Below are 24197 nucleotides of genomic sequence, written 5' to 3'. Positions count from 1 at the left end.
ATGTTTCCGTATAGGAGCCAAATACAGCGAATAAAGATTGGAGGAAATTGAGGGGTTTCTAGGATTAAAAATGGGTACTTGTGGCTGACTATATCGAATGCTTTTTCTTGATCTACTGATACAAAGGCTCCACTATAGATTCCTTAATCTGGACATATTCAAACACATCACGGGTTAGCATTAGGTTTGCATATATTGATCTTCCGGGGACTGCACAGGATTGACAGGGAGAGATGATCGAAGGTAGTAGCGATGCAAGACGTGTTTGAAGAATAGTAGCGACTAATCTGTAATCGGTATTTAGCAGGATTATTCGACGCCAGGATTTCGGGTCGCTCGGAATAAAATAAATTCTTTTAGAATCAATGTTATGCGACCTCTGCTGAAAGAGGTGCGTTTCCTTCCTTCCTCAAGCACCATTTCAACCATTAGAAATAAGGCATCACCAATTGTTTCAAAGAAAGTTCTATAGAAGTTGGTCGTTAACCCATCACAGCCTGGAGCAGTTCTTGCACTCATACTTTTCAATAGAGTTATTTCTTCATTAAAGTACATGAGACCTCCTTCATCGAGCAGTGTGGTGTCGTGACACAGCTCTTGGACTCTTGTTCTAAACTAAGGAGGTTCGTCTAATTCATCAGTTTCAAAGAGTTTCATGAAGTGCTCGTGAATGACTGCCTCGATTTCTTGGGATCAGAAGTTAGGGTTCCAGCTGCAAGCTCAATTTCTGAAATTCGCATTTTGGCATTACCTACAAAGGAGGCACAGTCTTTCTCTGCGTTCATAAGTTGACAGTAAACACTCTGGTAATAGATTCTTTCCGGAACTAGTCGGTCACATTTTGCTTCTAATACTTTTAGCTATTCGTGGGTACAGGCCGTCATCGTGTCCGCCCATCTGATTATTTGGATGCGGCGAAGAAACTCGTTGAGCTTTTTCGAAATCGTCCTATGCCTGGCTTTTCCTTCTGCCTGCAAAATCCGTTTCCAAGCTTCTTTTTAAAGCGTCCCATTACGATGGGGACATTGTTGTCAGATTTTCAACGGTTTTCGAAAGTGCGACATTTATGCTTTCAATACTTTCTTTGTCCTGAAGAAGTGAAGGATCTAATCGCCATCTTTGGTCTGACTGCGTGCGGCCGGCTTGTCCTCTTAATGTTACCACCACTGGGCAGTGGTCGGTTCTACACCTGAGAGAGTCGGGAAGAGATGCGACCTCACATCCCAGTAATGTTGGTAAAAGCAGATCGGGTAGGTAAACTCGGTCAAGTCTGCTAGTCGTGCGGGATCCATGTCTGGTTACTTCGAATCGGTCTTTATATATTTTTAAGCCCGTCAAGTTACAAAAACAACCTAAATAAAGATGAGGGAAACCCGCACCACCAAGGCATAGCAGGTCGAAGCCAATCGAAAATAAATGAAGAGGGGTAGAAACCCAAATTGTAATTTGAGAAAAGCCAATTGTAGAAAGAAAAAAAACCGAGGTAATCCGACATAAAGCGAAGACAAATTAGAAGTAGGGAGCAGGAGTAAACGCGAAGTATAGGTCTGCATTGGCACGGCATGTAGCGACTCGGGATTCCGACCAGTTTTTTTATTAAGACACATAACAGAAGAAAAGTATGGAGGGAAATTGAGGGAGAGAAGGGAGAGCAAGAGAAAAGGAGAGAAGAAAGAATCAGGACGGCAGACGAGGGCAGGGCCTGAGGAGGCCTAAGCAGGTCCTGCATGATGCCGGACAGCAGGAGCAGATGTTCGGGTGAGCCGGGCTGCAGGAGGCTGGGGACGGACTGGCACTTGGTAGGTGGCTCCCCGTTGACTGACGCAGTGGTATAGGCATGAAAGCTCGTGGGGCGACGCGCACCTGGTATATGTGATCGGAGGTCTCAGGCAGGTCCGACGGTGCGCCAGGCAGCAGAAGCAGAGCTCAGGGGCCGCTTCACCGAATATCTGCGCTGCTGAATATCTGCAAGAGGCTTGAAAGCGGTAGCAAATCAGTTTCGGTAAGTGTATATTGAGCATTCAGCAGAGGAGACAGACAGGAAAAGGAGGGAAAACAAAGGGGACGGAGTCGGGAGGTCAGGCATTCCATCTATAGTGTCCCCGGAGACGAGCTCCACCTTAGTTGGCATAACTAAGGACACTACAGAGCGAAAGGCGAAGAGCAAGGTGGGAGGAAGAGGAGAGGGAAAGAGAAATGAGAAATAAGCGGCGACACCGAACTCCCGTTGAAATGTGGTTACTACCTCAAGCGGGGTTCTGAAGTTTGCCTCTTGTAAGAAAAGGACATCGAGACGTAGTTGTCTACCGAAGTTTAAGACATATCTCTGCTTTTGCTCGTCTCTGAAACCCCTGACATTGAAAGATGGAAACTAAAAGATACTCACGGGGTCCTGATAATGAGATTACAACAGGAGTAATTGGGCGCACACTTAGAACAAGTTATGGAAGGTGCAACGACAAACATGGTGGTCGATTATGAGACGTACGAATAAAGAATGGGGGGGGGGGGGTGTGCTTTTATGAAAATCATTCTTTCATTTCGCCATCACTAAGTGATGACCGCTCATGAAGTTTAGGTGTTTTCGAGCCTTCTTAGGCTTCATACGACGAACTACATCACTTTCGCTACTATTTTCATCTTTTGTTCGTCGTGATTGGTCAGAATTATCCTGGTCATTTGGCGTGGGGCTATTTCTTTCTGGGCTGCGCCTTCCTTCTTTGTTCCTTCTATCTGACCGTGATTGGTGCCTTGCTTTACAGATACTACACAAGGGGAAGTTTACTATCACATATCATAAGGCTCAACAGTACTCTGGTGGGTCGGAAATACACGATTACTTAATCTGTGATCATTATACGGTTACAATAAAGACAAAAAATAACACTTTCTTTTGTGTCTCTTGCTACACAAGAAAGGCGTTGAAACAAGGGCACCCTAAACACTTTTCAGAAACATATATGAGTTAACAGGATGTAATGTTGGGATCGTTATACAATGTTTAATGAGGATGTACAAATTAGGTAGTTGACATTTAGTTGACATGAGTGAGGTGACACTATGCACACAGCATTGTTGACACGTCACATGTTACACCGATACATATACATCTATACATATACATATAATCTAAACATAAACATATCTACAACTATACATAGTAAAAATAACAAAGGTACACAAAATAACACATTCTCTCTCTTTTTTAAACAAGATATGACAATGAGTTTCCTCTTTATGTTGGTGTCATTGTGATTTGGCGAGGGGCGTTTTCATGTTATGCTAAAAAAGAGTAATCTTCATTTGTATTTCGCTTTCTTTTTCTAGTTAGAAGCGTGTATGCCACATTTGGTGGGTACCTTTCTTCTTTATTCATCTTGTATTGCTAGTTGCTAGTTCACACAAGTATAGGCAAGCGAGTTCAAAGACCATGTGTAGTGTTTACGAGAACAAGCATGTTGGTACTGTTGCCCATGCATTGGTGGCACGGAATACATTTTAGGTACACAATTTGAACCATAACATGACCGTTATACAATTCCTCTATACAATTATTTATACAGTCCCTTATACAAGACTTTACAAGCACATCCAGCAACAAGGCGTATATAACTGACAGTCTATAGCATTTAGGAATATCCGCCCCTAATAAGGGACAACCGGGTAGTGAAGCGTGCCATGGTTTAAATAAAAGAATCTAGTGTGCCATCTCCGGAGAAAGGCCTCCTCTCCGTTGGCCTCCAAATCCTCTGTAAGTGTTTTCCAGACTAAAGACCTAATTCTTTGCATTGCAGGGTAAGCTGCTCTAACCGGGCGCCTACGGACTTCCGCTAGACTTCGTCTCTTGCAGATTACAAACATTGTGCTAATAACTACTAGGTGTTCGAATGGTCCGTATCTTTTCTTTGGTGTTTTAAGACCATCTATTTTAAATGTGCGTTTGACCAGGTTCCAGATTATTTTAGCGGGTGGGCATTCGAATGAAGCACGCTGAGTTGTTTCTTTCCCGCTACAATTAGGGCAAGTTGCATTTGGAACAACACCCATTTTATGGAGCCGCTCACGTGTCGGCAAACCTTGCCATCTGCGTTTCCAATCTAACTCTAGAATTTCGTGGGGCAACCAAGAACGGGGCCAGTCCTGCCATATTTTATCTGAGGTCTTCTGAATTTCTTCCGGGCTTAACTGTCTATATGTGATGTTTTGAATAATGTTTGTAACCTTATCCTGGGCAATGTTTGTATTGGGGCATTCTGCTAGGATCATCTTTTGGGTGTTGTGAGCGGCTCGATAATAGGGTGACGGATTTTCGGCGAGCGGCCCAGTGTCTCGTTTGCCTGTAAGTGCCATCTGAAATGTGCTGGCTAGATATGCCATTAAGTTTTTTCCCATGTAATCGGGGATCATGCATAGGGACATGACGGTTTTTAATGCTAGGATCTTGCCGGTATTGACTATGTGAGGAAATCCGAGGCCTCCTGATTTTAGCGGGAGTTGCAGCAGATGCCTTTTCAATGCCGGAGGTTTGCTATTCCAGAGAAAGGCTGTTATTAGTTTGTTAAGTTGGGTGCCAATTTTTCTGGGCATAACGCCAATTCTAGCTACATAGTTCGCATAAGCACAAACAGTCGTTTTGATTGCTGGAGATTTTAGTCGAAACGATAGGCATCTATGGTGTAGGGAGCTAATTGCGGCATTGGATCTTTGGACCGCTAATTGCCATGAGGCGTCCGCTACTCCCTTGTTGGTAAAGATAATGCCTAATACTTTCACTGAGGTGACTATTGGAATGTGAGGTATCGAACTGGGGGAAAAAGAGCCGAATAATAACGCTTTACTTTTCTGTTCATTGATGCGGGCACCAGATAATGCAGAGTACTCAGCAAAGATGTCTTTGAATGTTCGAAGACTCTGATCATCTCTTAGAAACAAAGAAATGTCGTCAGCATACGCACTGACTCTTATTTCCTCTTGGCCAGTCATAGGAAAGCCTCGGATTAGTTTTGCTGTAATTATGTTTCTTATTGACGGATCCAGCGAAAGGATGAACAGGGAAGGGCTAAGCGGGCAACCTTGCCGGACCCCTCTACGAACAGGAAAACTAGATGTAATTGTTCCGTTCACTAAAATTTGACTAGTGACATTCTCGTAGAGGAGTCTAATGCTACGTATGAAGTTTGGGGGTAGTTTAAGTAATTCTAGAATTAAAAAGATGTACTTATGCCTGACTCGGTCGAAAGCTTTTTCTTGATCAACTGATATGTACACTTCACGCACATCCTTAATCTGGGCATATTCGAACACATCACGGGTGATCATGAGATTCGTGTAAATAGATCGTCCCGGTACTGCGCAAGATTGGTATGGGGAGATTATCGAAGGCAGCAATTTGGCAAGTCGTATTTGCAGTAATGTAGCAACTAGCTTGTAATCAGTGTTTAGCAATGTTATCGGACGCAATGATTTTATGTCTGTCGGGGGAGCTCCTTCCTTCAGCATAAGTGTAATGCGTCCTCTACTGAAGGAGGCAGGCTTCTTCCCCTCCTCGATCACCATTTTAACCATTTGGAGTAACGCTTCACGAAGTGCTTCAAAGCAAGTCTTATAAAAATTGGTTGTTAATCCATCACAGCCAGGCGCTGTTCCTGTACTCATGACGTTCAGGGCATCTTTGACTAAGTCTAGGGTTAAGTCTTGTGTAATACACTAGAGGTCTTCTTCTTCAAGGGGTGATATCACGACACAGCTCACGGATTCTTGATGTAATATCCGGAGGTTCACTGATATCATCGGCGCCAAAGAGATCTAAGAAGTGATCACGAATGGCTGACTCGATTTCGGATGGGTTAGTCGTGAGTGATCCGTCTGGTCGTCTAATTTCTGAGATGCGCACCTTCGCATTACCAATAACTGAGATGCCGGTGCCCTTATGCTCATATGTTCCTGGTCTTCACCCTCGAGAATGAATCTTTTCTTTACCAGTCGGTCATGTTTTGCCTCCAAATCTTCTAGGTACTCCTTGGTACAACACGTTAATGTATCTCCCCATTTACCTATTTGCATTCGGCGCGTTAGTTCTTTAGTAATTCTTCTATGTCTCGCCTTCCCCTCATCCTGTAGGATTTGTTTCCAAACCTATTTCAAGGAGTCCCAATTTGATGGGGACATCATTGAGAGGTTTTGGACGCTTGCTCTAACTGCGGTATTGATGTTTTCAATACAGTCGACATCTTAAAGGACTGCGGGATCTAAGCGCCATCTATCCTGTGTCAGGTTGCGACCGGCATTACCTCTTACCGTCACAACTACCGGGCAATGATCCGTTTTGCGCTTGAGAGTGACAGGGAGGGGTATAATCTCGCACCTAAGTAGCGTGGGTAGTAACAAGTCAGGTAAGTATACCCGGTCGATTCTACTTTCGGTGCGGAAGCCGAATCTCGTGGCTTCAAAGCGGTCATGGTGAAGAGAGATCCACGCATCTGATAGCAGGAGATGTCGAAGTATGTTAATGAGCTCCCTGGCATTATAGGTCGAGCCACCCTGCCCTGGGCCTATGATGTCCCTATTTGAGTCCACAACACAGTTGAAATCTCCAAGCAAGACATGAGGGATTGGCTCCAGAAGCAATGGATGTAAGTTTTTGAAGAATTGATTGGTCAAGGATCTAGTAGCTGGCGCGTAAATGTTCACAAATCTAATTTTCCTTCCGTCTATGCACATGTCAGTGATAAGTGTGCGTCCACTCGCCCCAAATGTGCAATGCGCTTTTTCCCGGAATTTTCTGGTGAGGAAGATGGTGCCTACTCCACATGATTTCGCGTTTGTCAATGAAAAGAAAGCACAGATATTATGCTCCCGTTGGAATGAGGCCACCTCAAGTGGGGTGCGAAAGTTTGTCTCCTGTAAGAAGAGAACATCGACACCAAGTTGCCTTGCCAATTCGAGTCTCCTGTAAGAAGAGAACATCGACACCAAGTTGCCTTGCCAATTCGAGGACATAACTTTGTTTCTGCCTGTCCCTGAATCCTCTAACGTTAAAGGTGGCAAATCTGAAGACGCTCATGAGAACCTGGTCCTGATAGCATAAGTGCAACTGGAGCGAGAGGACGCACACTCAGTACAAGTCGAGCAAAGTGCAACGATAACCATGACTATTGGTTGGGAGACGTATGAGCAAATAATGAGGGGCAGGGAGTTCCATAGAAGAATTATTCCTGCATGTCGCCATCACTGAGTGATGATCTCTCATGCAGTTTAGGCGAATGTTTACGAGCTTTTTTGGATTTCATGCGGCGAACTGCGTCGCTATCACTGCTGTTCTCGTCCTTAGGCCGCCGTATTGGGGTGGCGACGTCATGGTCATTGGGCAATGGGCTATTCCTATCTGGGCTATGCTTACCCTCTTTGTTTCTTCTATGTGAGCGAGATCTGTGCCTCGGCTTATTCATCTTACTTCGATAATCAGGAGGGGTTTTCGAGGGTTCCTTTGTGTCGGGAGCTCCCGAATGAGCCTCCGAGCATGTGGAAGGCTTATCCTCCCCTTCTTCGGGTATGGCATAGCGCCCACTTGCCACAATTGGTCTCGAATCATTCGTGAACACGGCTTGGCTAAGTAAGTCATTGTTATGTCGTTGCACCTGCACAGCACTATGCTCAGATTGGGACACTTGTGACGTGTCCGGCTTAGTCTGATTAAGGTCAGAATCCTCGAGCAGCTCGGTCTCGGAGGAGGCTGTTTCAGAAGTGACCTCCCCAGAGACAGAGCCTGCAGAGGGTTCAGTCTCCGAGGAGACCGAGCGAGAGGTTGTTGACTCTTTCGTGAGAGAGTTACCGCTAACGGTATGGCACGGTTCACTATCCGACGAGGAGGCAAGCGGGGACGAACGCTGAGCACGCGGTTTAAGCACCTGCAAGTTAGATTTAGTGGCCGTCATCTTCGGCAGTGGGGATGGCCTCATAGTAACTGAGGTGGCTGGTGGAGCGCCACGGACGGCAGCTACATATGACTTTTTCCGAAAGCAATCTCTTGTGCCATGGCTCCCGCCACACCGCTTGCACTCCTTTTCGCATCCTTCTGTTTCATGGCCGAACAGGCCGCAACGCTTGCAATAGGGTGAAGTGCAAGCCGTGGCCATGTGGCCATCGTCCCCACATCTTGCACAAACCCTCCTCATCCCACGGTACTCCATCATGACTTTATGTCCCTGTATCGTCATGAAGTTGGGCACTGGCCTGCTCATTTCAATGCGGACAACCCGCACACCATTCAACTTGTTCTGTCTATTGGCCACCACCGCGTGGGACACGCCCTTTACCTTGCCAAACTGTTGTAAGGCAGAGAGGAGTGCGTCATCGGCCAGGTACAATGGGAATCGGTACACATTCACGAAAGTTAAGTGGGGTCCTACAGCATCAACTGACACTTTAACATTTTTAACAGAAAACCCCTCAGCTACAATGAGCTTTGTGGCCTGCTCAGCGTTTCTGGTGCAAACTAGAAATTTGGAGCCACCCATGTGCTGAAGCCCCAGGACACTATCTTCTCCAGCTGTTAGTTCGACTGCGTCTATCAAATCGTCTATGGACACGTCTCCATCCGGAGCATTAAACAAAAAACAGTTTTCCCTCAAGGGGATCTCACGGAGTGTCTCTGTGTCCGATGCCATTCTCCCAGGTCGCCGGCTGCCGCTCCTCCCGTGGTAGGCTCACTGGTGGACTTGAACTGGTGGTGCGAACTGGTAGCGTCGAGGTTCAGCAGGAGCTGCTGGTGCCTCGGTTGACTTCGGTACTTGCAGAGGGCCGCGAAGGGGTCCTTGCAGGTGCCAGGATCATCTGTGGTCCGGCGGGTCGCCGATGGTGGCCCAGCAGCAACCCAAGGAAGGCTAGCTCCAAACCAGTGGAGCCCAGGGACAGCTCAAGCAGGACGAACCTGGAGATGGTGCTCCCGAGAGCCAGGGCCAGATCCAGGTGGGCCGGTCCTGGAGGTAGTGCCACCTGGGGCCAGGGCCAGATCCAGGAGGACCGGTCCTGGAGGTAGTGCAGCTGCGAGCCGGGTCCGGGTCCACGTGGGCCAGTCCTGGAGGCAGTGCAGAAGGGGGCCACGGCCGGGTCCCGGAGGCAGTGCAAAACCAAGCCAGGCAGGTCCAGGGTCCGGTCCGGGTCCAGGGAGCAGGACTTGTAGACGCTCGGGCGGGCACACTTGGGACCAGGGGAGGTCCCAGGTGCCGAAAAGAGCAGATACGAAAATACTTACACAAAGAGAAGTTTTATTTGCATGTATACATTATCCATTTTGTTGTTACAATACATGTATGCTTCAGTACAGATCAGATTGTTCTATACAAACAAGTATATATCCAGTTGCTACAATACAAGTATAATTCACAGAAAGATATGTAAATATACATACAAGGAGATTCCTATGAATACATGCAACGCAGTGGGTACAATGAGTACAATGTCAACGTGGACTATACAATGTATTACAATCAAACTTGTCAAATCTTATGTAGTAGAATTATACAATTGCTAGGGTTGAGCCATTGAGTTAGTTGAGCCATTAAAGGCTTAAAGATCAGTAACCGACAATAGGAATTGTCACCTTGGCATTCCTTACTAACCAGAATTTTGTGTGCCATTTTTTTAGAAATTCTTGCATGCCATTACTTTCAAGTTCGTGGTTTAAGAAATTGCACATTACAGTCCTTATTTTCTTCAATACAGGATATGCGGCTTTCTGTGGTTTTCGTGTTATTTCTGCTTTCCCCCGTCTTTTCCATAAACAAAACATAATTACTATTGTCAACAATTTTTCAAAGTTGTTTTTGTTCCTATATGGTTTACCTAATTTTGTTTTGAAATGGATAGAAGCCAATCTCCAGATTATTTTGGCAGGAGGGCAGCCCTTGAATACGTGTTGTTGAGTTTCCAGTGCCGAACAATTTGGACATCTGTCCGTCTGCGTGATTGCAAATTTGGCGAGGCGTGCTTTTGTAGGTAAGACACCCCATCTTCTTTGCCATTTGGAGTCATGCATATCATGTGGTAGATTGGTAGCGTTCCAAAACTTCCATTTTTGGGTATTGGTTTTGTCCAGGTCTTCGGATTTCAATTCTCTAATGGCCATCGCAGTGCTTGCATCTATGGGTTTGATTTCTTCAATGGCAGTCTCCGGAAAGATTTCTTCTATTGCTTTTTTTGTAGTGATGACTGTTTTGTAGAATTTTGCTGGCATTTCCGATTTTGGGCCGTACCATTTCTTATCCGTAATGTGATGGTCAAGCGTACTTAACCAGTACCGTAGAACTGGCATTCCCCTGTACTGTGGGGCATTAGCCAATGTCACGACAGTTTTCGCCGCCAGAGTTTTCGCTATAAGAGCAACGTTGGGTATTCCCAAGCCTTCTCTTGATGCTGGCAATCTAATGATGTTCTGAGTGACTGGAGCTGGTTTGTCGCTCCAGAGGTAACGTCCTATGAGTGTTGTTAGTTTGCTGGCCACCAGTCTAGGCATGGTCGTCACTCTCGCCACATAAAATGCTGGGGCACACAGTTTCGATTTGATTGCTGCTGCTTTTTCCCGCAGACTCGCCGGCCGGTTTAGTTCTTGTTCCACGAAGTGTGCTGCTTTCCTTAGTGGTTCATCCCATGTTTTTGCTGTGATATCATCTGCTTCGAACCAAATGCCGAGAACTTTAACTACTTCCACAATGTGTACATCCTGTAGTGCAATACTTCCGGGTGGGCCAAAACAAAGTGCTTTGCTTTTTTTGTGATTTATTTTAGCCCCCGATGCTGTCGCGTACTCTTCAAAAGTCCGTAGAAAGGCATGATAGCTATCTTCGTTTTTCATGAATAATGAAATATCGTCTGCAAAGGCTGCTATTTTAATTTCTTGTTTTCCTGGTAGGGGAAAACCCCTAATTATGTTATTGTGCTCAACGGCTCTTAGCAAGGGATCTAAGGACAGGACGAAGAGTCCTGGTGACAGGCTGCATCCTTGCCGAACCCCTCTAGTCACTGCGAATGTCTCTGTTACAAAATTATTAATTTGAATTTCACTTGTCATTCCATGGTATAGTGTTTTAATGATGTCCACAAACGTTGCTGGAATTCCAAATTTTTCCATAGTATTGTATATGTAATGATGCATCACTCGGTCGTATGCTTTTTCTTGGTCTAATGAAATGAAGATCCCTTTACATTCTTTTTGCTTTGCGTATGCAAAGGTGTCTCTGGTGGTTATTAGTGAGGCGTGAAGTGATCTTCCGGGAACTGCGGCAGCTTGAAAATCGGATATAATCTTGGGTATTATACTGCTGAGTCTGTGCGATAATAACGTTGTTCCCACTTTATAGTCAGTATTAAGTAGCGTTATCGGTCTCCATCCATTGACATCTAATGGATCACTGTTAGGTTTGGATAACAATATAATACGGCCCTTAGCGAACTACGGCGGTTTTTCCTTGTTTAGAATGAGGTTGTTTAGGGTTTGCACAAGTTTGGAACCAATCACATCAAAGAAGGTGAAGTAGAATCCGGTCAAAATTCCGTCAGGACCAGGTGCCGATTTATGTGTCATTTTCTTAATTATATTTAATACTTCTTGTTTTGTTGTTGGTGCGCATAGTTGCTCCTTGCTTTCTTCACTTATTTGGGGAAGATTTCCTAATAGGTCGGTGATGTGGTATTGCTGGTTTGGATGTTCTTCCTGCAAAATTTTCTTGAAATGCTCTAGAAATTCCTCAGTAATGAATTCTTGGTCTGTTGTGATAGTGCCGTTGTTTAATCTTAATTTATCTATCCTTATTGGGTTTCTATTACGGATTGGATACCGTGTTCTGTCTCCCAAATCAGTTGATTCAACGCTTTGATTGTCAACTTGCATACTCTCGATGGATTTGGTTTTATTCAGCCGTTCTTTGTATTTGTGTCGTAGGCAATCCACATATTCTTGCATACAGGACGTCATTTCCCCTCCTCTCTCGATGATTCTTATCCTTCTTAGAATTTCATTAAGATCATTGGTGTGTCTTTTTTTCCTATTTTGACCAGCTTCAATAAGTATTTTTTTCCATTCGTCTTTTAGGTCATCCCAATTGCCGTGGTTGTTCTTTTCCAAGCTTGCTTGCAGTCTGAGTCTTATCCATTCTATTTCTTGGTCGTGTAGCAGAGCTGGGTCCATACGCCACAGTCCTGTGTTATATGGTTGCCCTTCCATTCCACTAAGTTTGAATATGACCGGATTGTGGTCGCTAAAAGCTTTACGTCCAGTTGGTCCTGGTATCGTTTTAATCTCCATGAGGTCATTTAATAGATACGGTGATATATAGACCCTATCTAATCGGTTTTCTGTATGACCACAGGATCTTGTACTTGTAAACATATCTCCGTGGGACCAAATCCATGCATCTGACATGTTATGGTGCTGAAGCAAATTTTTAAGCTCTTTTGCGTGATAGGTTGAACGCCCACGTCCAGGGCCTCGGATATCTCTGTTGCTATCGAGGACACAGTTAAAATCACCAACTAATATACATTGCGAATGACTAGGCATGTAGTCCCACAGATTGAGGAAAAATTCATTGGTTAAGCTTCTTGTCACTGGCGCATATATGTTAATTATTCGAATCTTCCTACCCCCTAAATATAGATCAACGTATACAATGCGCCCTTTTGTATCGCATGTGCAAAATGCACGACTGCGGTATCTATTCGAAATGAAGATAATATTAGTACCGCAAGCTTTGCTGTTCGTGAGTGAGAAAAACCCATCTATGCCATGTAGTTCTTCGAATGCCTTTACGTCCTGTGGGGTTCGGAAGTTTGTTTCTTGAAGGAATAGGATATCGATTTCCTGTTCCTGAGCGAATCTTAATAATTGTTTTTGTTTATCAATGTTTCGGATGCCTCTGACATTAAATGACATGCAGTGAAGTGTAGCCATTTCTCTGTTTTATTTTTTGGTAATGATTCAGCCAATTTGCAAGGAGGAAGGGAAGGGACATAGGTTGCTATAGCATTGAGTTATGCCATCGTCAACCGTGCGGTTATTCTCTCATGTCATCATCGCTTGAGGAGGACCCTTCATCCTGTTTGGGCGAAAGCGTCCTAGCTTTTTTGCATTGTAATCTGTGGACTGCGTCGCTATCACTACTCGTGTCTGCCTTGATGCGACGAGATGTATTGGGATGGTGAGAATCCGCATCGCTTGTTTTTCCTTTATCCAGGCTGTGTTTTCCTTCTTTTGTTCTTCTGTTCGATCTCGAGCGTCGTCGTTCTTTCTTTTTTTTTTTGTCGGTCATCATGCACTCCGCTAGGGTCTGGTGTGGTATTTACAGTCGGTTTAGCTGTTTTTTCGTTAGTTGGAGTCATCTCAGGAATCGCATAGGTGCCGCTGGCCGTTATTGGCCGGTCATTTTCTGTTGTGGTATTCAACGTAGGTTGTTCACTTTTGGCTGATTTCCCATTGGCTGAAGACTTCTCGGGGGTTGCATGTGAACCACTTGCCGTTATGGGCCGGTCATCACTGCTTTCAGAACAGTACGCTTTCTTGCATTGTAGTAGTTCTTTTGCTTCCCCTTTGTGGTCATCAGACTGTGGGGACAGAGTCTGCGATGTTGATGTCGAGACGTCAGATGTGATTCCATCCGTTTGGGTGGTTGGAGTCACCTCAGTGTCTGTTGAAGTCGTGTTACCAAGCTCTTCGACGTCAACGCTTTCAGATGAGCCACTACTAGATTGGTGGTTTGTTCTGTCGTTGTCGCTTGCATCACGCTCATCCCAGTAATTGGGTGAAGCTGCAGACGTTTGCGTGGTGCGTGGTTTTAGTACCTCTAGAGTAGACTTGACAGGCTCCAGTTTGTGCAGGGTGGGGGATCGTATGGGTTCTTGAAAGGAACTCATGACATTAGTGGATGGAGATCCACGGGCCGCTGCAACGTAAGATTTTTTTCGGAAGCAGGATTTAGTGGCATGTTGTCCGCCACACCGCTTACATTCTTCTGCACATGTTTCCGTTTCATGGCCGAATGTGCCGCAACGCTTGCAGTGAGGTGATGTGCAAGCAGTTGCCATATGCCCATCGCTTCCACACCTCGCACAAACCCGACGCATGCCGCGGTACTCGAACATCACTCGATGGCCCTGAATGGTCATGAAGTTGGGCACTGGCCTACTCATTTCCATTCGGGCCACTCGAACGCCGCTTAGCTTGTTATGATGGCTGAGAACACTTGAATGTGACACACCTTTCACTTTACCATATGGTTGTAATGCGAACAGTAGGGCCTCGTCGGGAATGTACATAGGGAGCCTATACACATTCACAAACGTAGTTGGTGGTCCTACTGCTTCCACCGATACCTTAACGTGGTTAACACGGAAAGCTTCAGCTACCATTAGTGTGGTCGCCTGTGCGGCTGTACGCATGCAGACTAGGAACCTTGTTCCACCCATGTGTTGGAGGCCCAACACACTATCGTCTCCCGCAGTAAGCTCTTGCGTCTATGAGGTCATCAACAGACACGTCACCATCAGGCGCGTTAAACATAAAACAGTTCTCCCTCAGCGGGGTCTCACGAATTGGGTCCATCTCGGGGGCCATGGCCGCAGAGGCGCTGGTTGCCACCAAGACAGGAGGCTCGATCTGGTAGACTGGTGGTGTGCAGATGGCGCAAGACGCCTCTGCACTCTGGTAGTGTGGAGACCGGTGGGGTCGAGGTTCAGCAGGAGCTGCTGGTGCCTCGGTAGTCCCCGGTGCTTGTAGAGGGCCGCGAAGAGGTCCTTGCAGGTGCCTGGGTCATCAGTTGTCCGCCGGGTCGCTGATGGTGTCCCAGCAGCAACCCAAGGAAGATCGGCTCCAGACCAGTGGAGCCCAGGGGCAGCTCACTCGGGACGGACCTGGGGATGGTGTTCCCGCGAGCCAGGGCCAGATCCAGGTGGGCCGGTCCTGGAGGTAGTGCAGCCAGAGGCCAGGGCCCGATCCAGGAGGGCCGGTCCTGGAGGTGGTGCAACAGCGAGCCGGATCCGGATCCAAGTGGGCCAGTCACGGCCAGATCCCGGAGGTGGTGCAAAACCGAGCCAGGCAGGTCCAGGGTCCGGTCCAGGTCCAGGAACAGGACTTGTACACGCTCGGGTGGGCACACTTGGGACCAGGGGAGGTCCCAGGTGCCGAAAAGAGCAGATACGAAATACTCACTTGATCTTGATCTTAGCCAAAAGGCCGAGAAGCTTACACCAAGGGAAGGTTTTATTCATTCATCATATGGTTGCGCACAAACACAGATTGCCAATGTACAGTTCACGTGCTGTTATACAATTTTCAGGTGCACTCATAACGTCGCACATTCCGGGTTGTTTTACAAAACAAGGCCATGCTGCATTATACAATGCTAGGGCTACTCAAGGGTCAAGAACATGTATTGCCGACAAGGGAAATATAATCGAACAATCTGTGGACCTTATGCCTCCCATATGTATTCTTGTGGGCAACTATTGTTGATTCACTGAGGCTGTGTTCAGCACTACATATTTCCGGAAATGGGTTTATCTCCGACTGAGGAGAGGGGACATTAATACGGCAGCAATGGGTATACGAGTTGGTTATTTTTTTGGATAAAAAATTTTGTGTGCCATCGTCGGAGGAAACTTTCCTCCCCTGTTGCATCAAGTTCCTCGTTCAGATGATCCCACAAGAGCAGGCTTATTTTCTGGAGGGTGGGGTAGGCTGCCCTCACCGGCACTCTCCTTACCTCTGCGAGGCATCGGCGTTTCCATATGGCGTACATTGTACAGATAAGTACTAGGTTGGCGAATCTGCCTTTAGTTTTCTGCGCCATGGCCTGAGGGCGTACTCCGAAGATATTTAGTACCAGGCGCCATACGGCTTTCGCGGCGACACACTCGAGAAGTGCATGGTCTGCAGTTTCCGTGTGGCTGCAGTTGGGGCAACGATCATTTGGTACGATGCCCAACCTGTGCAGTCTCTGCCGGGTCGGGAGCACGTTCCATTTTCGTTTGACGTCAAAGTCCTGTACCTCTTTGGGGAGTTTTATCCTTTTTGGTTGGGTTTCCTTTATGTGTTTCATTTTCCCTTCGTCCTCAGGTGATAATTGGGTTTCTGTTATGGTCTCGATGATTCTAGCGGGTGAATCCGTGTCTATGTTAGTTCCGGGTGATTCCTTTTCTAACATGGCTTTCGTGACAGCGGCAGTCTTATAGAATTCGGAGGGGAACTCTGCTTTTGGTCCTGGGGGCTTGTTGCAATCTAAAACACTGTGATTTGTGCTACTCTAATACAACATTAAGCCCCTGCCTATGTAATCGGCTGAGTTTCCTAAGGACCTGGCTGTATTTAGGGCCAGGAGTCGTGTGGTTGTTTTTATGTGCAGAAGTCCAAGGCCTCCGCTCGACGTTGCTAGTTGCAGTATATTCCTTTTTAACGGTGGCGGCTTGGAGTCCCACAGAAAAGCCGTAATGAGCTTGTTCAATTGGTTTATCGTTTTGCTGGGCATGATGCCAACACGACTGGCATAGTTGGCGAACCCGCATACTGTAGTTCTTGCCGCGAGGGCTTTCTCTTGCAGTGTTAGGTTCATTTGGCGTAGGCGGGAGATTGCCTGTGTTGCTTTGGCAATGGCAACCTGCCAGGTGGGCTGCGCCACTCCTTTCTGCGTGAAATAAACTCCAAGAACTTTAACTGTATCAACTCGCTGCACGTTCCCTATAGCGTCCGGTGTGAAGGATCCGAATATGAGAGCCTTGCTTTTTGCCTCATTTAACTCAGCGCCAGACAAGAGTGCATACTTAGCAAAGATGGTTCGGAAATAATTCAAACTGGATTCATTTCTTACAAAAATGGAAAGGTCGTCCGCGTAGGCCATGATTTTTATTTCTTCCTGTCCCGTCATGGGAAAGCCACGCATGCGTGTTTCTCCGTTTATACTAGCAATCAAAGGCTCAATCGAGAGGACAAACAGGGTCGGTCCTAGGGGGCATCCTTGGCGGATTCCTTTTGTGTAATTAAAGTTCTCTGTGATGGACTTGTTTATTTGGATATTACATGTCATATTGTTATATAGGAGTGTAATTATCTCAACAAAGTCTTGTGGGAAGGAAAACTGTTTCATAATTGTGAAAAGATACTTGTGCTCTACCTTGTCAAAGGCTTTCGCCTGATCCAATGAAAGAAAGGCGCCGCTTATCTCTTTCCTTGTTGCGTATTCAAAAACGTCTCGGGTAAGCGTCAAGTTTGCGAACAACGATCTGCCAGGCACTGCGCATGTTTGGTGGGGGGATATTATCTGTGGTAAAACGCGTTTGATTCTGTCGTTCAGTACCGCTGCTGTAATCTTGTAATCGGTATTAAGTAGTGTTATTGGTCGCCACGATTGGGGGCGATCCGGTTGGGCACCCTCTTTGAGCAGTAATATGATTCTCCCTTTCCCGAAGGAAGGGGGTTTTCTCTTTTCGTTTAGTATCATGTTAATCATATCGCACAGTGTCTCGCCTACTTCTTCGAAAAAGGTAGTGTAAAATCCTGTGGTGATGCCGTCACATCCTGGGGCTGTATCCTGCGACATGTGTTGAATGACGCGCTTCAATTCTTCTATGGTGACATCATTACAAAATTGTGAAACTACTTCTTGGTCGAGGTGCGGTAAGTTTTCACATAACTTGGTCAAGGCTTCGGTATCCGCAACGCTGTCAGACTGGTCATCTTCGAAACGATTCCTAAAATGAGTTAGAAAAATTTTTTTGGATTTCTACTGGGTCGTGTGTCGTCGTTCCGTCTTCCCTCATGGCCTCTATTATTTCCCGCGCGTCATTTTTCCCTTCTCGGTTGTTTTCTTCTGTAATGATATGTATTGAACATGGATCGCGTTGTGCTTTTCTAGTTCGTTTCTCCAGGAGGCGATCGTACCTTCTTTGCAGCGTCTGTAGGTATGATCCGGTGCATGAGGTGATGGCGTCCGCCCTCGTTATGATTTGCATCCTTCGCAATAATTCCTTTAGTTCGGCAGTGAGACGCCGGTGCCGCGCTTTGCCTTCGGCTTGTAAAGCTGCCGTCAATTCACCTTTTAGGTCTTCCCAAGTTGATGGGCTCATCTGTGGTGCTCGTTCAGTTATTTCCTTGAGACTTTGCTTTAAGTTACTCTTGCTGACGTCATCCTGCAACAGGGCAGTATCGAGCCGCCAACTTCCGAGGTGTGTATCCTGCCCTGGGTGACCTCTGATTGTGCAAATCACCGGGAAGTGGTCGGTCCTTTTCTTTAGAAGGTCCGGGAGCATCGCCACAACACAGGCCTGGAGTTTCGGGACGAGGCAGTCGGGCACGTAGATTCTGTCTATTCTACTCGACGTCCTGGAGGAGACGCGAGTGGGCTCAAAATGCTCACCATGGAGAGAAACCCATACATCTGTAAGGTAGAGGTGGCGGAGGATTTTGCTGCATTCTCTTGCATTGTAGGTTGATCCCCCTTGCCCGGGGCCTCTGATGTCCCTAGTGGAATTAATAACACAATTGAAGTCACCTAGGAGGACGTGCGGAATTTTGTCAAGAAGCAGTGGATGGAGGGCTTTGAAGAAGGCATTTGTGTCCGACCGGGTTGCTGGGGCGTAGATGTTTACGAAACGAATTTTCCTATTATCTATGTAGACGTCTAACATCAGACTCCGCCCATTAGATCCGTAGAAGCAATGTGCACGCTTTCTAAACGGTCCCGTCACGAAGATGGCCCCTACGCCGCAGGCTCGGCCGTTTGTCAGTGAAAAAAAAGCTTCTACCTGGAATTCACGTTTAAATGCCTCCACATCTAGTGGGGTCCTTAAATTACTTTCTTGGATAAAGAGGATGTCTATACACTCATCCCTCGCCAGGTTTAGGATCTCGCGTTGTTTGTTTTTGTCGCGAAAACCTCTGACATTGAAAGTGGCAAAGGTAATGTGGGCTATGTACTCTTGGCACGTTTTCTAACCTAGGCGTCGGAATGTAAACAAACACGAAAGACACAACCAGAAAACCAATGAAAGAAAAGGGAGAGGGTGCTTTAGGTAGCGCGAGTGTTTCCCAGTCATTGGGGAAATGCCTGGCCTGCTGTCGTTTCCGTGACGTCCATATCGGTCTCGTTCGTTTCCTTTTGCGCAGGGGGGTCCTTTCTGGGAATTTTTTTTGGCATCTTGGTTTCACTGTCACTGCTGGTTAGGTCTTGTTTTGCTCGCCTTTGGGTTTCTGGGCTTGTGAGATCTTTAGCGTGTTTTCTTCCTTCGCCTCCCCTTCTGTGTGAACGAGATCTGTGTCTTTGTGGTTTTGGTGTCTGGGCACCAGTGGTCAGGGCGCTTGGGGTTCTGCCGCCGCGTCCTTTGAGAGTATCTTTCCCGGCCGCGTTTTCCACGTCCTTTTTCTGCCGTAATTTTTGAGGGGGGTTTTCGGCGCTTGGTCCGCTGTTTACTTTTTCTTCGTTCAGCTTTTTGGCTTCAAGGGAGGGCTGTTCTTCCTGTGGTGTGGCCTCCGGGATTTCACACTTCCCGTTGCTCACAATGGGCATGTCTTCGAAGGCGTGGCTTTTTTCAAGGGTGCTTTGTTTAATCTCGGTTGGTTTTGGTTCGCCGCTGGCATTTCCTAAATCAGCTGCGTGAACTGGGGGGCGCGTGTCGCTTGACGATCCCATGCTTTCAGTTTCAGTTGAAACCGTGGTTTGATTTTGGGACGCTGTGTCATCAGTTATCTCATCGCAGCTGTCTTCTGGCGAAATTTGCTCTGGTCGACGTGCGGTCGCTTCTGTGCATGCGCCGCTGTCGCTTTCTGTGGTGCTCTCCGCACCTTCCCAGAAATCATGTAATTTTTTTTTTTTTTTTTTTTTTTTTTGTGGTGGGGTTGCTAGGCAGGAGCACCTGTAGCGCTGGTGTTAAACTTTCTTTAATCGTCGGGAATGCTTGGTTTAGTTGCGCGTTTGCTGCCTGCTCTGGGTCCGTGGGCGAGTGTCGGCCGACAACTCCCGCGTACGACTTGGGATACGCCTTCCCGCGAAAACAAGCTTTTGTGCCGTGGCGGCCTCCGCACTTGTGACATTCCTCCTCACAGCCTTCCGTTTCATGCCCGAAGACGCCGCACCGTTTGCAGTATGGGGCGGTGCACATAGTAGCCATGTGGTTGTCAGCTCCGCATCTCGCACACACGCGCCTCATGCCTCTGTACTCACACATGACTCTGTGGCCATGGACAGTCATGAAATTAGGAACTGGTCGGCTCATTTCTATACGCACCACTCTTACGCCGCTTAGCTTATTTTGGCGGTTCGCCAACTTTGCAAAGGACACGCTTTTAACTTTGCCGTAAGGCTGTAGGGCATATGACAGGCTGTCTGCTGACATATAGATTGGATAGCGGTACACATTAACAAAAGCGACTGGGGGGCCGACAGCGTCAACAGGGACCTTAACGTGGTTGACGTGAAAACCTTCCGCAACCATTAGCTTAGTTGCTTGCGCAGCATTCCTCGTGCAGACTAGAAATTTAGCGCCACCCATATGTTGTAACGCTAATACGCTGTCGTCCCCCGCAGTCGCCTCGACAGCATCAATAAGATCATCTATGGATATATCGCCCTCAGGGGCGTCGAAAGTAAAACAGTTCTCCCGTAACGGAGTCTCACTGCTTGTGTCCATGGTGCGGGGGGCTTGGCTGCTTGAAGCACGGCCTCCGGGATTCATGGTTGTACTGGTTACACTTGACGTGTACAGCTGGCGCTGAACGCCGCTGTACTCAGGTAGACCGGGGGCTCAGCAGGTGGCGCTGGCTCCGCGATGGTCAGGGGGTTGACCGGCGGCTCGACAGGGGGCGGTGGCAGTGAAGCCGGCTCCCGTGATCATCGGCCGCTCGGCAGGCGCAGCAGAGGCCCGCCGGATTGCTCCGCTGCTCGGTAGATGGCGATCGGCTCCAGACCAGTGGAGCCCAGGGGTAGCTCACTCGGGACGGACCTGGGACCTGGGGAGCCAGGGCCCGATCCAGGTGGGCCGGTCCTGGAAGCAGTGCAGCCAGAGGCCAGGGCCCGAACCAGGAGGGCCGGTCCTGCAGCTGCGAGCCGGGGCTGGATCCGAGTGGGCCAGTCACGGCCGGATCCCGGTGGCAGTGCAAACCCGAGCCAGGAAGGGCCAGGGTCCGGTCCAGGTCCCAGGAACAGGACTTCTCGGCGCTCGACGGGCACACACGTGGGACCAGGGGAGGTCCCAGGTGCCGAAAAGAGCGGATACGAAATACTTACACCAAGGGAAGGTTTTATTCCACCACCAACGTAATGCATGATATCATAATTTCGAATACACAGTGTTCTCAATGCTATACATAATACATAATACATAATATACATAATATTTGGGCAGTGAGCTCGTTGCTTTCTGTACATCCAGTCTGCGCGTATCTTTACACAATTCTAGTGCTTGTCAACAGTCGGAAGGAAAAAAGAAGGCGGTCATTGAGAACAGGAAAGACAGTAAACTTTCATCAGTCTTAGTGGTACCGGTGCTTATATCTGTTAGTGGTTGCTGTCGCAGCGTCTGTGACAGCACGTGGCGCTACATGTTGCCGCAACTTGTGCGGTTGTATGTGGTGTGAGGGGGGGGTTAATAAGGTGTTAAAGGTAGGGAGAGTTGTCCATTTTTATAAACGAAAAATTTTGTATGCCAACGCCGGAGGAAGCTTTCCTCCCCGGTGGCTCCGATTTCATCGTGCAGGTGGTTCCACAGAAGGAGACTGATTCTCTGGAGGGTGGGGTATGCCGCCCTTACTGGCTTTGTCCTTACTTCGGCAAGACACCTGCGTTTCCAAATTGCATACATTGTGCACACCAGCACCAGGGTGTTAAATCTGCCTTTAGGTTTTTTCTGGTGTAGCGGTGACCGTACGCCAAAAACCTTGGATACTAGCTGCCACACTATCTTGGCAGCGGCACACTCAAAAAGGGCGTGATCCGTGGTTTCGATGCGCTTACAGTTCGGGCAGTGGTTGTTTGGCACAATGCCCATTCGGTGTAACCTTTGGCGCGTTGGGAGGACTTGCCACTGTCTTTTAAATTCAAAGTCTCGTACTTCCCTGGGAAGCCTCACGTTCCTTAGGAGGTTTTCTTTGACATGTTCCATTTTTGTCTTGTCTTCCTCGGAGAGTTGCTTTAGTGTCAGGGTCTCGTTAATACGGGCGGGTGAGGCGGTATCAATTTTTACGTCCGGGGCCTCTGTTTGTAACATGGTTTTGGTATTTATTGCGGCTTTATAAAATTCGGAGGGGGATTCGGCGAGTGGTCCTGGGGCTCCGTTGTGGGCTACGATACTGCGGTATGTGCTGTTCCAGTATTTCATTAGGCTCTTGCCGACGTAGTTGGTCGAGTTTTCGAGGAAACATGCCGTTTTCAGAGCTAAAAGCCGGGAAGTTGTCCTAATGTGGAGGAGGCCGAGACCACCACACGTCGTAGCAAGTTGCAAGATGTTCCGTTTTAATGGGGGGGGTTTGTTATCCCATAGAAAAGCTGTGATCATTTTGTTGAGCTTGGTGATTGTTTTACTCGGCATTAGGCCTATGCGACTTGCATAATTGGCGTAGCCGCAGACTGTGGTTTTAATTGCGAGAGCCTTGTCTGTCAAGGTTAGGTCCATTTGTTGTAACTTGTAGAGTGCTTGTGCTGCTTTTGTGGAGGCGACCTGCCATGTAGTTGGCGCTACCCCTTTTTGCGTGAAGTACACTCCAAGTACCTTTACCGTGTTGACTCGTTGCAGGGTGCCGATTGCATTCGGTGGGAAGGAGCCGAATATTAGCGCCTTGCTTTTTTCTTCATTTAGTGCGGCACCAGACAGCGTTGCATATTCTTCAAAAATCGATCTGAAATGTCTGAGACTTGATTCGTTGCGAATAAAGACTGAAAGGTCGTCTGCATAAGCCATTATTTTTATTTCTTCCTGCCCTATCATCGGGAAACCGCGGATGCGATCTTCTCCGATGATGCGAGTAAGCAAGGGTTCTAAGGAGATAACAAACAGGGTTGGTCCCAGTGGGCATCCCTGTCGTATTCCTCGCTTATAAAGGAATTCCTGTGTGATTGTCCTGTTTATTTGTATACTGCAAGTCATGTTACTGTATAAAAGTTTAATTATCTCGATAAATTCTGTGGGAAAACAGAAATATTCCATTACTGTGAATAGATAATCGTGGATGACTCGGTCAAAGGCTTTTGCCTGATCTAGCGAAAGAAAGGCACCACTTATCTGTTTTGCTGTCGCATATTCGAAGATATCTCGTGTTACAGTCAAGTTAGCAAAAATGGATCGGCCTGGGACCGCACATGTTTGATAAGGGGATATTAACTTGGGGAGGGCGTGTTTGATTCTGTTATTCAGTACAGCTGCTGCGATTTTATAATCCGTGTTTAGTAGAGTGATTGGTCGCCACGATTGTGGGCAGTTCGGTTGGGCGCCTTCTTTGAGCAAGAGTACGATGCGCCCTTTCCCAAAGGAGGGGGGTTTTTCTCGTTCGCGTAAGATCATGTTGATCATGCAGCAGAGCGCTTCACCTACTTGCTCAAAGAAGGTTACGTAAAAGCCGGTAGTAATGCCGTCGCATCCTGGGGCTGATGCGTGTGTCATATTTTTCATGGTGTTTTTGAGTTCCTCGAGTGTGACGTCATCACAGAGGTGAATTCGCTCCAGTTCCTCAAGGTGCTGCAGCTTTTCACATAATTTGTGAAAGTTCCGTACGTCTTTATCGACTTCAATTTTATCTTCCCCGAACTGTTCTTTGAAGTGGGCTAGGAAAATGTCTTGAATTTCTGTGGGATCGTTTGTGGTCGTACCGTCCTTTCTTATTGCTTCTGTTATTATTTTTGAGCCGTTACTTCCTGCACTATTAATGTTTTCTTCCGTAATGGCCTGTAGTGGGCATGGTTCGTGCCGTATGCGGTTAGTGCGCTGTTCCATGAGGCGATCGTACTTCCTCTGCAGAGTCTGCAAGTACGAGCCGGTGCAGGTGGTTAGAGTATCAGCTCGCTGGATGATGCGCATGCGTCTTAGCAATTCATTTAATTCGGCAGTGTACCTCCTATGCCGCGCCTTGCCCTCGGTTTGTAGCGCCGCGATCCATTTTTCCTTGAGAGTCTCCCACGTTATTGGGGTCATGTCTGTCATTTGCTCGGACCGAGGTCTGCACACACCAT

General features: G+C 47.3%; 1 protein-coding gene across 1 annotated transcript; it reads right to left on the bottom strand.

The window, feature by feature from the left end:
• Window positions 1-1578: 1578 nt before the first annotated feature.
• On the bottom strand, window positions 1579-23092 carry LOC140219501 (uncharacterized). The gene has a single exon (XM_072289313.1). The coding sequence runs from the start codon at window positions 8664-8666 to the stop codon at window positions 7209-7211; it is 1458 nt and encodes a 485-aa protein (XP_072145414.1). The 5' UTR covers window positions 8667-23092; the 3' UTR covers window positions 1579-7208.
• Window positions 23093-24197: the final 1105 nt, after the last annotated feature.

This window comes from Dermacentor andersoni, chromosome 7, assembly GCF_023375885.2.
Source record: "Dermacentor andersoni chromosome 7, qqDerAnde1_hic_scaffold, whole genome shotgun sequence".
Taxonomy (NCBI): domain Eukaryota; kingdom Metazoa; phylum Arthropoda; class Arachnida; order Ixodida; family Ixodidae; genus Dermacentor; species Dermacentor andersoni.
Note: the sequence above shows the minus strand (reverse complement) of the source record. Positions and strands in the feature narration are given on the sequence as shown.